The following is a 13,997-nucleotide window of genomic DNA, read 5'->3' as shown; positions in this document are numbered from 1 at the left end:
TTCCAAAAGCCGAAATAATGGCGTCCATCGAACGGGGAATATACGACCTGCCTCCAACAATAGCTAATAACATACGTTTAGATGTGGCCAACATCCTAATCAAATCTAAGCCTCCCAATCATTGCTGTAAAAGAGCTACAGAATAATAGCCAGATTATCATAACAAAAGCAGACAAAGGGAATGCAACTGTGGTGATGGACACAACAGAATATGAAAACAAAATGCACACTTTTACAAGATTAGTCAACATACAAAATTATAGATCACAATCCCACCAACACACAAAAGAATAAGATACGTAAATTATTGAAAAAAGTCACTTCCTGGTCCAAAGACACAGTAAACAAACTCAAGCCCTTCCATGTTAAAACACCTAGAATTTATGGAGCACCAAAAATTCACAAACAGGGTACACCCTTACGCCCTATTGTGGATAGTATAAATAGTCCCACATTCAAACTGGCTGGACATTTAGCTAAGCTACTAGCCACTCTCGCAAACAATTCTCTCTCCTTTGTCAAAATTCAGCCCACCTAAAAAGCATCTTACAACATCATACCCTAAAAAGCTCAGACATAATGGTAAGCTTTGATATCACCTCACTATTCACAAATGTACCACTAATAGAAACCCTCAATCTACTGAAGTCACACTCCCCCCCCCGATATATTTGAACTATTCAAATTCACAATACATGCAGGATATTTCACATGGAAAGGGAAAATATACAAACAAATAGATGGGACAGCCATGGGCTCCCCCTCCCACCCATCAGCCAACTTCTACATAGAACACATGGAAAAACTAGCTATCAATACAGCCACGCTCAAACCAACACTTTGGCTACATGACAATGTGCTTGCTATTTGGCCACATGGCCCAGAGACATTGGAAACATTCCTACCGCATTTAAATAGCCAACATCCCCAAAAAAACCACTTTACAATGGAACTATAAGCTAATAACTGTCTGCCCTTCCTGGATACACTTATCACACGTCTTCCAGATGGTTCTTTATCATTTTCAGTTTTTAGAAAATCCACACATACAGGGAGATATTACACAAACAATCACACCATCACCCTTCTCAACAGCATGTCATTTTAAAAACGCTAACCCACAGAGCGAGTGCAATCTGTTCCAATGACAATGCTCTTGCTGCTGTACTGGCTCATTTACGCCGCACCTTCTTGGCCAATGGCTATAATCCCCATAAGATAAACAAAATACTAAATGCTCCTAAGAAATCCCTCCCACTATCCACCACAGAGAACTACAACAAAACAGTCACCATCCCATACATTAAAGGCACATCCGAAAAGATTTCTAGAATTCTTAATAAACATGAACTATGCACCATATTTAGACCGTCATATTAGCAACTCTTATCCGTTCACCCAAGGACAGCATTCCTCATTTATCACATCCAGGAGTCTATGAAGTACCCTGCTCATGTAATCGAGCCTACTATGGTCAAACAGGAAGAACTGTGAACATCTGCATCAGTGAACATAAAAGGTACATCCGGCATTATCACTATGGCAAGTTGGGCCTAGCAGACTATGCTCTGGATACCCCTGCACACAGGATCAACTGGAAGAACATAAAAGTACTGCACAGAAGCTCTTACAAGTTGGAGAAATTGTTCTTAGAGGCAACAAGTGCCCTGAAACACACTCCAATAAATATGGCTCTATACATTTGCATAAAATCTGGGGGACAGTCAACCTAAGAAAAAACTAGTACGGTTTTTTTTCTGATTAGGACTCTGGTCTTGTGTGATAGCTGCAATTATTATTATTTTATTTTTTTTTTATTTTTTCATATAGAGTGCGCCAAAATCAGGACTTTAGTCTTTGTGGTGCTGCTACAATTTTGTTTAACTAGTCCGTTGATTACACCAGGTTGTTATTGTCTCATGTATTGTGACAAACTATGTTTTTGTGCTCTGAAGATGCTGGTTATAACACTAGCGAAATATCCGCAATAAGTTAATAAATAATTAGTTACTTATTATTCTGTGTTCTAATATATACCGCTAAAAAATAAACAGCATGTATGGCGAACACATAAGTCTGTCTACAAATTCTAATGCAGTGTGGTCAATCTGTTCTTTGACTATTAGATGTGTCTTCTGTATCTTTATAATGGTTAGCAGTCTGATACACAAACATCCTACCGATCCCATGTGTTTTTAGCATGTTGAAATTAATAGGTGGTTGCATCCCAGCCTTGTGAAGTGCTAGTACAACTACACAGTTCTCATAATCTACTCACTTCATGTTAACAAGTACAGCTAGACAACTCTCTCCCTTCTGATGAATATGTGAATGTTGGCTCTGTGACACTAACAGAACTGGGCTCACACAATTCTGTGGGCAGCGCGGGGGTGTGTGAAATTGTAACAGTATTTATGGCAAGGCTATATATTTAGCCATATCACACTTAATAAATAGATTGATAATGTCTCCAGTTGGGGTGAAGATTTAAAGAAAAAACTCAAAATCTTCTACTCTCATCCTCCTAGAATATATGGTCTTCCAAAAATCTTTTAAGACCTGACATCAGTTGTATTCGCTGTCCTATAATATAAAGTTTCTAAATATCTGTCAGTGTTGCCATCTACATTAGAAACTTTATTATGTGGGGACAGCCAACCCATTCTGAAGGACCTAAATGATGATCACAAAGAAACAACACTATTTGAATTTCTTACAAAAATAAATTCCTTCCACCAGAAAATACAGTTTACGTTAGAGCTTGAAAAGAATAGCCAGTTGCCTTTTCTAGATACACTAATCAAGAAACAAGAGGATGGACAAATCCAGCTCACAATCTACTGCAACTGGACGTTACCTGCACTTCAAATTGACTCACCATATTGCACATAAACTCAGCATAATTCATAAGCTTAAGAATAGAGTGACCAACATTATCTCAAAAGAAAAAGATCTCCTTGATGAACTCACTCTCATATCTCAGACCCTGGTAAACAACGGTTACCCAGGAAATATAATCAAAAAGATTCTTCATAGAAACCCTCCACAACAGCAACCTTCTGTCATACAATATACATCGTCCATCGTCATCCCTTATGCAGGCTCAGTGTCAACAAAAATTGCAAAACTCCTTAAGTCCTTCAACATCAGAGTTGCTCTTAAACCAATCAAGACAATATGCGAGATTTTAAGATCACCAAAGGACATTAATGCCTTCTTCAATAAATATACAACATTCCATGTTCCTGTGGATTAAATTACATAGGGCAAACATCGAGAAGCATGGAAATTCGAAAAAAAAGAACATGTAGGAGATGCGAACAACAACAACAACAGAACAGAACAGAACAGATACTTCAGGATTAGCCCATCGCTTCTCGATCACTAACCACACCATTGATTGGGATAAAAGCTCCATGCCCTATATAGAAGAGGATTTACAATGTAGAAAGTTTAAAGAAGTTGCTGTGGTACTCTGCTCTGGAGAAAATGTAAACAGAAATCAAGAATTGATTCTGAAAAACATCTGTAAAAGCCTAATAAGTTTGCTCAGCTTACCAGAATTTCATTTTGCTAAAAACTATATAACGCACTCAAAAAACAATGACTAATACACCATGTTCCATCCTTATGATGTTACGCATCAGTTTAATTTATTTCATAGTGTTACTCCATTCTTTTTTACTAGCAAACGTTGAGTCCCATGTACTGTTACACATGTCCTGAAGAAGCCGGACAGAACTGCTGGCGAAACTTGTAGACAATTGTATATATTTTTGAAAAAATCTCTGGTCAACTAATAAAGCCAATATAAAGTTCAAGTTTAATATTTAATAAGTGACCAAATACAGCATAGAGATAAAATCCGTAGTTTCATTTAGGCCTTTCAGATATTATGATTAGCTTAGATATAGTCTTTTTCTCACCAGCATTCTTTTTTCCTTCTAACATCATCAAGCTTTCCAGTGTTGTTTCCCATTCTAGTTACTTTAATGTTCAATCTGTTGATAAATTATATCAACAGGTTGAAGGTATAATGTGGAAAATCCTCATTCTTCCATGTTTGCAAAGTACTTTATGGAGTGCTATGAAGGTCATCTCCTTATTGATGATGCACCTAAACATACACTCTGGTACAAATATATTTGCTGTGTATATTATAAATGATAAAAAATTATATTATTGTTTTAATCCTTTATCCAAAAGTATGAAAACCAAAGTTTGCACATGAAGTATCTTTATGACTAGTTTACTTGTACAGTTATCTTCTGTATACATTTTTTAGCAAATAACTATAACTCTTATAAAATAGACAAAATGCACTCTCCCTTCCTATCCCCCAAACCTGACACAAAAGCTCATAACAAAATCATTCCTACCTCTTGTATCCAGGGTGCATCTGAAAAGATAGCTAAAATTATTCATAAATGCTATCTTCTTGCCACTTTCAAACCCCACATCTAGCCTGCTACCTTCATTTGTTCTCCAAAGGATCAGCCTCATCTTCTCATGTATCCTGGAGTGTATGAGTGTATAGAGGTCTTTGTACCTGCAACTTAGCCTATTTTGGACAGATAAGTAGATATATTAACATTTACCTTGAAGAACATAAGAACTACATTTGTTTTCCTGTTTGTGGCAAGTTAGGACACACAGACGATCTAGGTACTCCTAACAGAATTAAATGGAAGAAGACAGCTGTGTTGCATAGAATTTGCTATAGGTTTGAAACGCATTTTAAGAATCAACATTGGCTAGAAAATATCTCGAACCTCAATAAGTATGGCTACATTAATTTGCCTATGTTTTGTGAGATAGTCATTTTAGGACCACATTTAGCTTGATGTCTCTGAATTAGCTTTGATTTTTTATCTGATCCCAAGAGGACAACTTAATAGTACATTAGTTCCTTTTCAGATTGTCTCTGTAATATTCTGGTTGAGTTCTGTTTATCAGACCACAGTTGTAATTTGTGCTCTGAAGATGCTTAACTCAGTGAATTATTTATTTATTTTATTTTTCTGCTGGTGGTTATACCATAAAAGCACTATTATGAAGAAATTTGCACTCCTGGTGCTAATAAGTCCCATTATTTAGGGCACAAAATTCAAGTGGTTCTGATTATTGTTAGGATAAATTTCAGTCTCTGATCATTTAATTTCTTTTTGAGAGGGCTGTTGAAAAGGAAATTGCTATAGCGAAACTTCCTATAGCAAACATTTAGCATTGCTTTACTCCTTGCATATTTACATTATTTTGAAAGTTGATTGTAATAATAAATGACTTATTAAAATATTTGTTCTGCTACTTGAAGTTGAACATGAAATTATATGTATTATATAAAAAAATTCAAAATTCTTATAGAATGGCTCTATGTAACGGATTGGCGGTTGGATGCTATCCTTCGAATGAACAAAGTTACAGGAGAACATGAACAAACTGTTGCCAGTGTTGAGGAAGGTAGTCGCCTGTATGGAATTAAAGTATTCAGTCATGACAATCAAAGAACTGACAGTAAGTGAACATTTGGTCTACTATCACCATTTTTCTCTCTCTTATCTTCTGTCTCTCAGAGATATAATGCAGTATGAAATGCAACATTCAGTTTAAAAAACAGAGGAAACCTCAGATTTCCTGTCTCTTTCTCTCTCTCTTAATCTGTGAGTCATATTATTGCAGTTTATAACTGAATAGTATGATTGATAGATCACTTCTCTCTCTCTCTCTCTCTCTCTCTCTGTGTGTGTGTGTGTGTGTGTGTGTGTGTGTGTGTGTGTGTGTGTGTGTGTGTGTGTGTGTGTGTGTGTGTGTGTGTGTGTGTAGGAGAAACTTTCTATAGATAGCATAATTTATTTATTTATTTAGCATTTGGCTAAGAACACACACACACACACACAAAAGAAGGACGTACAAGACAATAAAATATATAAGAGATCTATAAAAGGATACAGTGTGAGGTGACACTATAGTCATATATACATATAAAAATAAACAAGTAAGCATAAAATTAAAATTGAATGTCTAAGTTCAACAGCCAATCAACAGCATCTGTAGAAACTGTTATAAAGTCAGTTACAAGTCCCATATAGGCTCTGTGAGGAGAGTCAAGCATGATATGTTATATAGTTCAGTTATTTTTACCACAATCACAAGATGAGTTTGGTCTTATACCCCAAGTAAACAAGGAAGATCAGTACCTACGATAGTTGTTGCTGATCCTATTTAGGGAGGTCCATATTTTTTGAGATAGGTCGAACCCTAATGGAGGGCTGTTTGGGTTAAAGATAGTCTGTCAGATTACCAGGGCTTGAACAGTCCATTCCATGTGCCATGCCTCAGTGACAAGTCATTGTGCCATTATAATAGGTGGAATTATAAGTTGTGTAGAGGCCTAAGTCTTGACTAAGCCTCTGTGATGTAAAGCTGTCAATATCAGACTGTATAGGAAGCAGTGTAGATAGCATAAGAAAAGATTCATCTAGTAGTATGGGTCTGGTGATGAAAATGTTTAGAAATAGGAAGCAGTGATTATTTTCAATTTCTACTGTAAATTTTATTCTGGGGTAAGGCTATTGACTGCATTTAAGACATACCTGTGTCCTGGTCCTGTGGCCATACCACAAATATATCCACCTGTATCCATTATAAAATTATTTACACAGGGCATTGATATCAGGTGGAGATTTTTTTTCTGATTATGGTGGAGTTACTTTTAGTGGGATATTCCTGAACAGTGGTGCCATGTCAAAACTCACAAGTAAGACAATTTTTTAAATTATTTTGAATTCCTAGTAATGGTTCAAAATGTAGCGAATTTTTAACACATGAGGAACTTTGATTTCTGTGTCGTGTCAGTTTGTTCTAAATATTTGGCTAAATTAAAACAGGGCTATCTGTATTATTAGTTATGGGCCAAAGTGGTTTATTATTTTATGGATCAATCTGTACATACATACAGGGAGAATGGTGTTAGTATGGAGATAATTTACTTGTTATCTATTCATTAGTTGCTGCCTTTTTTTTTTTTTTTTTAAATATTTAGTGATTTTATTCCATTGAGAAGAGATAGGATTTCTCTCCATTAACAGATATATATATATACTTTCTTAAAAGAGTTAACATTTTATTTGTGTGTATGTGTGTGTGTGTGTGTGTGTGCACGCGTGCATCAGTTAAGTTGTTAGTGACTTGCTAAGATGTTATTGCAAATTAAACCTTTACTGAGGAGTTGAACTGATGTTTGGAATGACCGTGAACAGTATTTTCATTTGTGTTGTGATGTGTATCTTCTTGGTATAATATTTTATTTTTATTTTTATTTTTTTCAACATACAACACAGAGGATATGTTTTTCTTATATAATCACTCATTGAAACGCATTGATATTTTGCACCCCTACTCAATTTTGCATTGTGTGCATTTCTGATTTTTCAAACCAAAATACTCTTTCTTTTCCTATTGTGTTGTGAATAATAAGCATAATTATTAAGACAATATGCATAGCCTTCAAAATAATATGTGCAGTCAAATATTGTTAAAGTTTAAGGACTTATTTGTATAGCTTTAAGAACAGTAGATAAGAAGGCATTTACATTAAAATTATTTGACACATAATTAAGTAATAAAACGTGTTCATTCATAAAATATTGACTTATTCAGCTGCAGTTGATGTTGCAATTACTTATTATAAATAGAAACTTTAATTATTAAGAAATATCTATATACAGCATTAAAGAGAAATATTAAAATTGGGTTTATATAATGTGTTTTATAATTGCTGTATTGCTAGATTACTTTTGTAAACATTACTTTCTTTTTATTATTAGGTCGTCATCCATGCAAAAACAACAATGGAAACTGCCAAAAATTTTGCTTTCCTGTTCCTTCAAATACTAGTCAAGGTCCAGATTTACAAGTGCATTGTGGTTGTCCTTATGGTGAAAGGCTAGGAAGTGATAACCAAACCTGTGTTCCTGATCCTGATGCTGAACCCCCTGTTAAAGCATGCCCCAATACATGGGATTTTACATGTGATAATCAGAGGTGTATTCCAAAAACATGGGTATGTGATGGCGATGATGACTGCCTAGACAATTCAGATGAAATGCAAAACTGCACACGTGAGTTAATTATTAATCCTAAATCAAAATAATGACTTTAGTTAGCTTAATTTTTATTTAAATAAATGTTATCATGAAATGCTACTGATATCCAGCATTTACAGGATGATTTGAGCAGGCTGGCAACGAAAATGGCTGTCGGTTTAATGTTAGTAAGTGTAAAGTTATGCACTTTGACATGATAAGATTTCCAGTGACATATTATATTAGCTGGGTTATGCTACAAGGAACTGATGAGGCTAGGGATCTTGGTGTAATGGTGGATAGGAATTTGAAGTTCAAGGTCACATAGCAAAATTTGCAAATACAACTCAGAGGATAATTGCAATGTTGAAGCGAACCTTGACATGCAAGGATAATTGCATGTCAAGCAAATATTTTGTCTCTTTATAAGGCCTTGATGTTAGCCTGTGTAGCTCAGTGGAAATGCCACCTTGTATCATCTGCGCTAGGCTGTACAAAGATAGACTTATGATTCAAGTCTAGTCATTGACTGGAGGAACTTTTTCTAAGCCTTTCTTCTAATGGTTCCTGAGTTAGTCAATCTCTGGCATGGGAAAGCAGGTTTTTTCTCCCAGAAACTGAGGTTTTTCATCCTGTAAGCTCAAGAAAATTGACCATAGAACCCACATTATTCTAGACAGTAACATATCCTGTTAGGGTTAGGTACCAAGCGATGGCATATCACTTGGTACCAAATCCTAATAATAATAATAATAATAATAATAATAATAATAAGCTAACACCTTTTATTCCCTTATAGGGAGTATAGCCTTTTGAACACTGAGTGGACAGTTCAATCTCCACCGGTAGCTAATCAGAGATAGCTGGCCCATGTCTATCACTAATTATAGATGGCCACTGATGAAGAGACCAGCAAACAAGCCACTTATAATTAGTGATAGACATGGATCAACTATCTCTGATTGGCTACTGGTGGAGATTGAACTGCCCACTCAGTCTTCAAAAGGCTATACTCCCTATAAGAGAATAAAAGGTGTTAACTTATTATTATTATTTTTATTTTTATTATTAATGTCTTGATAAGACCACACCTGAACTATTGTGCACAGATTTGATCTCCTAAGTTCCAAGGGGAATAAAGAAGCTGTAGAAAAGATGCAAAAAAAGAGTAACAAAAATTATACGGGATTATGGGATTTAGATTAGGACTAATTGGCAGTATATGGATTACAGATTCTAGTTAACAGGAAAGAGGGGTGATTTGATGGAGTTCTATCAATCATCAGGAATTCGTCCCTCTGTCCACACCTTCTGAACTATGCAGTGCAGCCACTGTAAGACCTTTATACCACCATACTTAAACATTTCTGGTCGAATATCATCTACTCCTGCTGCCTTTCCACATTTCAAGCCTTTGGTGGCTTTTTCTACTTCAAGTATGGATATGTATTCCTGACTGTATGCCTGTTGAGTGTTTTTTACCACTGTGCTATCACTGCTTGTTTCATTTAGCAATTTTTCGAAGTAATCACTCCATACTTCAAGGATATCTTTTTCTTTCATTTTCATGTCATCTTTATCATCTCTCACTCCTTTTACAGAACTCTTTCCTCCATTTCTAAGCTTCTTCAACGACCTCCAGAAAATCTTACCACCTTCTTGATATTTATTTTCTATGTTCTTGCCAAAGTCCTTCCCATGACTTTTGTTTAGCTAGTTTTACACAGTGTTTTGCTTTCTTACATTTGTCTCTGTATTCTCTAAGAGCACAAGCTGACTTATTTGTCAGAAACTTTTGATATGCTTTCTTCTTTTCCTTCACTGCATCTTTTACTTCTTGTGTCCACCATGGTGTTGTGATTTTTCTATCCTTGCAGACAACCTCACCACATGCCTCTCTGGCTGAATCAATCAGGGTTTTCTTCATGGTTTGCCAGTGAATCTCCAAGGTTTGGTTCTTGTTCTCAAACTCTTTCATTTTTTTCTTGAATAATGTTTGTGTATTTTAGTCTATAGTTCACATCTGAGAGCTGCTCAACTTTTATTCGCTTATAACTTTCTTACATGTTATTCTTTTCAATATGAAATTCAATTTTATCCTTCTCAAGACTAAATAGTGATCACTTCCAATTTCAAATCCTCTGTACACTCTGGTGTCCTGCACCAGGGAGAAAACATCACTATCAACAATGACATAGTCAATGAAACTTTTCTTATTCCTTGCCTCTTCTCTCCATGTGAATTTGTGCACATTTTTATGTTGGAACATGGTGTTAGTAATAACCAGTCCATGTCCTGAGCAGAAATCCAACAGGTATTTGCCATTATTATTAGCTTTGCTGTTTTCTCCAAATTTTCCCAAAATATTTTTGTATGTCTCATAATCACTTCCTACTCTGCTATTTAGATCCCCAACAAGGACCAACTTTTCCTTTTTCATTGTGTCAGTAGCTTTCTCTAGAGCCTCAAAAAATTCTTCCACTTCTACCTTAGTAGAGACTTTTGTGGGACCATAGGCACAAATAAGTCTCATTGTCCAGTTCCCCATTCTGATATTTGCCCGTATCACTCTACTGGAGACTGACTACCATTCAAGAAGATTAGCCTCATATTTAGTGTTGAATACTATGGCTACACCTTCTTTTCCTTGATTGCCATTGCCTGAGTCTAACATTTTGTATTTATTGCTCAGAAAGATCTCACCAGTTTTTGTCTTTTTTGTTTCAGTCACCCTATTATATCAATCTGGTACTTATCTAATTCCTCAGCTAGCACCATTTCTTTGCCATTCAGACTTCTTATGTTGATAGTACCGATCTTTAACTCTGGTGATATTGAGTTGGGGTGTGTTTTAGGGGTTCTTCCAGTAGCTGACTTTTCGCTGTTCACCCTGGCAAAAACAACGGGGACCTTGTTTAACCGGGCGACGCCCCAGCCGGAATGAAATTTTGTCATGTTGTACCATCATTTTGTATTTTGGTTTAAGCCAATCAGAATACAATTTGGTCGGCTAAATCCGAAATTGTCAGCCCACCCTCGTTCGTTCAGTATCCAGGTAGATAAGGTGAGGATTGGACATTAGGTCAGAAGCCCTGGTCGGTTCTCCGCATTCCTTTAAAGGCTATGTGGAGGTCTCCTCTCAGTTATAAAGCTTTGACCCTTAAGCACACCTAATAATAATAATAATAATAATAAATGCATTTCTGTGGTTTAAAAATACTTTAGTACTACATATCCAGGAAAATTTCATTAATGAAAAGGGAATTCAAGAACACAAACTTTGAAATATATAGATTCAAATTAGTTCTTTTTTTTCAAACAGAAGGAATAATAGAGTTGTATTATGAAGGAATAATACAGTATATAAGATATTATATGCTAAACTACATAGCTGGAAATTATGAGAAACTCAGGAGAATACTAGAATAAATTTAGTTTAATCCTTTATCCAAGTGTAAGCAAACAAAGTTTGCACCTGAAGTATATTCAGGACAGAGGCAACTCGTAGTAAAGGTGGACCAAGCTCTCATCACTCCTTATCTCAGTATCTCCCATAATGCAAAGCACATCTCCTTGCAGACATGTATAATGCTATGCATTAAGGGAAGGGCCCAGAAGCCCAGACCGGTTTCGAACTTTTTTGTGGTCTCATCAGTGGGAGCCAGACTCACAAGTGGTGATACTAAGGCAGAAGCAATGGAGAGGTCATATTTACTTATATGAGTTGCCAAAAGGTGTACCACCTTATTATTAAATTACTCTGGATTTAGAAATTTAGAGAATATAAACTTCCAACAGGAGAATACTAGCTTTAGTCCAATGGTATTGTTTACTAAATGGGAAGGATATTAGCAGTGCATGGGAAGTTTTGAAAAAATAGTGCTTAAATGAGGCAGTATGTGAATGTGCCTCTAGAATTTGAAGAACAAATAGGGTGGAAGTGAAATGAATCTATGTTCTTATTAAGCAAGAGGTCCATAAGAAGAAGATGATGTGAGAATATCATGAGAATAAGATTGAGGGGAGTTATGAAATATATAAAGTGCAGGACAGAAAAATATTGTGTGGAAGGTATTGTGAGAAATCTAAATCAGAGTATGAAAAGAAATTGGCTGTCCATGCTAAAAACAACCCAGAAGGATTTTATCACTATTCTGCAAGTAAAAGAAAAAATAAATGTGGAGACTAACTGTAATGAATGCAAGTGGTACCTTTTTAGTCAGAAGCAGACAACATTATTAAAATACTGAGTGCTCACCTTGCTTCTATCTATCAGCCTGGTATATGAGGTAGGTTCCAAAGGTTTCTGGCCTGACATAAAAATTAGTGCCAATTTTAAAACACTGTGCATCTCAGATAGCATCATCTGTGGGTAACTTAGTGTATCAGTTTCAACTCTGTACCTACGTCATTCAGTTGGAGGTATTCATTTGACTAACACATGACACACTAAGTGGCTGTAATGTTAAATATTGAGAACCATGCTGTGATGTGATGCTGTGAAGTTTTTCACCAAAGAAGGGCTTTCTCCAAGTGCTATATAAAAAAAATGGTGCTTATGGGGGAGCTTCTCCTTCATATTCAACCAAACTGTTTAGTGGCCTAGGAAGAGACATAATCGAAGATGATCCTTGTGATGGTCGGCCTGTGGAAGTGATGACTGAGGAAAATGTCTCTCTTGTTGAGGAGGAACTGATCAATGACAGATGACTGAAGCTCAAAAAAATCTCAGCAAAGTTGGGGCTTTCTATAACAACTGTGTTTCACATCATTGACGAGAAGCTTCACATGATGAAGGTCAGTGCAAGGTGGATGCCCCAACTTCTCTCTTCAATTCAGAAGGGACATCATGTAGCCTGTCCCCGCAAGTTTTTAGAGCTGTGCCAAGGGACTTAGAGAGAAGTGATGGAATCCATTGTCACTGGAGATGAAACCATGAATTACGATCCTTTATTATGATCCTCCTTCCAAAAGGGAATCCATGGAGTGGCGCAAACCAGGCGAAGCACCACCGAGAAAAGCCAAAGTTATTACTCAGTCCACCAAGAAGATTATGGCAACAATCTTTTGGGATTGCCAGGAAATTCTCTTGATTGACTTCAAGGAAAGAGATACCACCATGAATGCAGAATATTATGCTTCACTCCTGCACAAACTGAGTGATGCCATAAAGGAAAAGAGACAAGGAATGCTGAGTTATGGTGTTCGTCTGCTTTATGACAATGCTCCAGTTCATTAAGGCTGTTGTTGCGAAGGCTGCAGTGAAGGACTGTGGCTTCCAGGAGATTGATCATTCACCCTACCGCCCAGATCTAGCATCAAGTGATTACTATCTCTTCTTGAAACTGAAGAAAGATCTTTGAGGAAGAAAATTTGCAAATGATAATAAGCTGAAAGATGCAGTTTCAGGCCATTTTGCAGACAAAAGTACAGACTATTTTTTCAAGGGCATACAAATGTTAATTCAATAATATGATAAGTAAAGTAAAGGGAGATTATGTGGAAAAGTTGCACAGTTGTTTTCTTTCTATCACCTCTAAACGTTAGTCAGGCAGGAAACTTATGGAACCACCCTCGTATGTAATATGCTGCACATTGCTACCACTACACTGAATGAAGAGATAGAGATGCATAAAAATGAGATTTAATAGCTGTTGTGTAACCTGGATATCAGCATGTGTGCTAAAGAAATGTTCAGCCAAAATGGCTTAGCCCCTGACGTGTTTGTATAACTTGATCTCAGCTCAGAAAAGATCCCACAGGAATGAAAAGAATGCATGAAGGGTGGCTGAAAAGTTCTGACCATCATTTTTGTTCTAAGTGTTTATCAGAACTTTTCAGCCATCCTTTGAAAACAAGGGAAAGAGTTTTTTCTCAGAGGATTGCAAATGATGTAGCAGAATTGTAACATGT

The 13,997-nt window shown here is 36.3% G+C and overlaps 1 protein-coding gene across 1 annotated transcript in view; it reads left to right on the top strand.

Annotated features, from left to right (window-relative positions):
- The window catches only part of mgl (low-density lipoprotein receptor-related protein megalin), an 890,817-nt gene that overhangs the window by 180,867 nt on the left and 695,953 nt on the right, over nt 1-13,997 (top strand). Inside the window, exons 18-19 of the mRNA XM_090412774.1 lie at nt 5,365-5,514; nt 7,827-8,120. Of these exons, the coding sequence (XP_090268900.1) occupies nt 5,365-5,514; nt 7,827-8,120 (444 nt within the window). The remainder of the gene's footprint in view (nt 1-5,364; nt 5,515-7,826; nt 8,121-13,997) is intronic.

The sequence above is a fragment of the Typopeltis vanoorti genome, chromosome 23, assembly GCF_054136105.1.
Source record: "Typopeltis vanoorti isolate ZY-2024b chromosome 23, IOZ_Tvanoo_1.0, whole genome shotgun sequence".
NCBI classification, from domain to species: domain Eukaryota; kingdom Metazoa; phylum Arthropoda; class Arachnida; order Uropygi; family Thelyphonidae; genus Typopeltis; species Typopeltis vanoorti.
The sequence above is the reverse complement of the archived record's forward strand: the minus strand, read 5'-3'. Positions and strand labels throughout refer to the sequence as shown.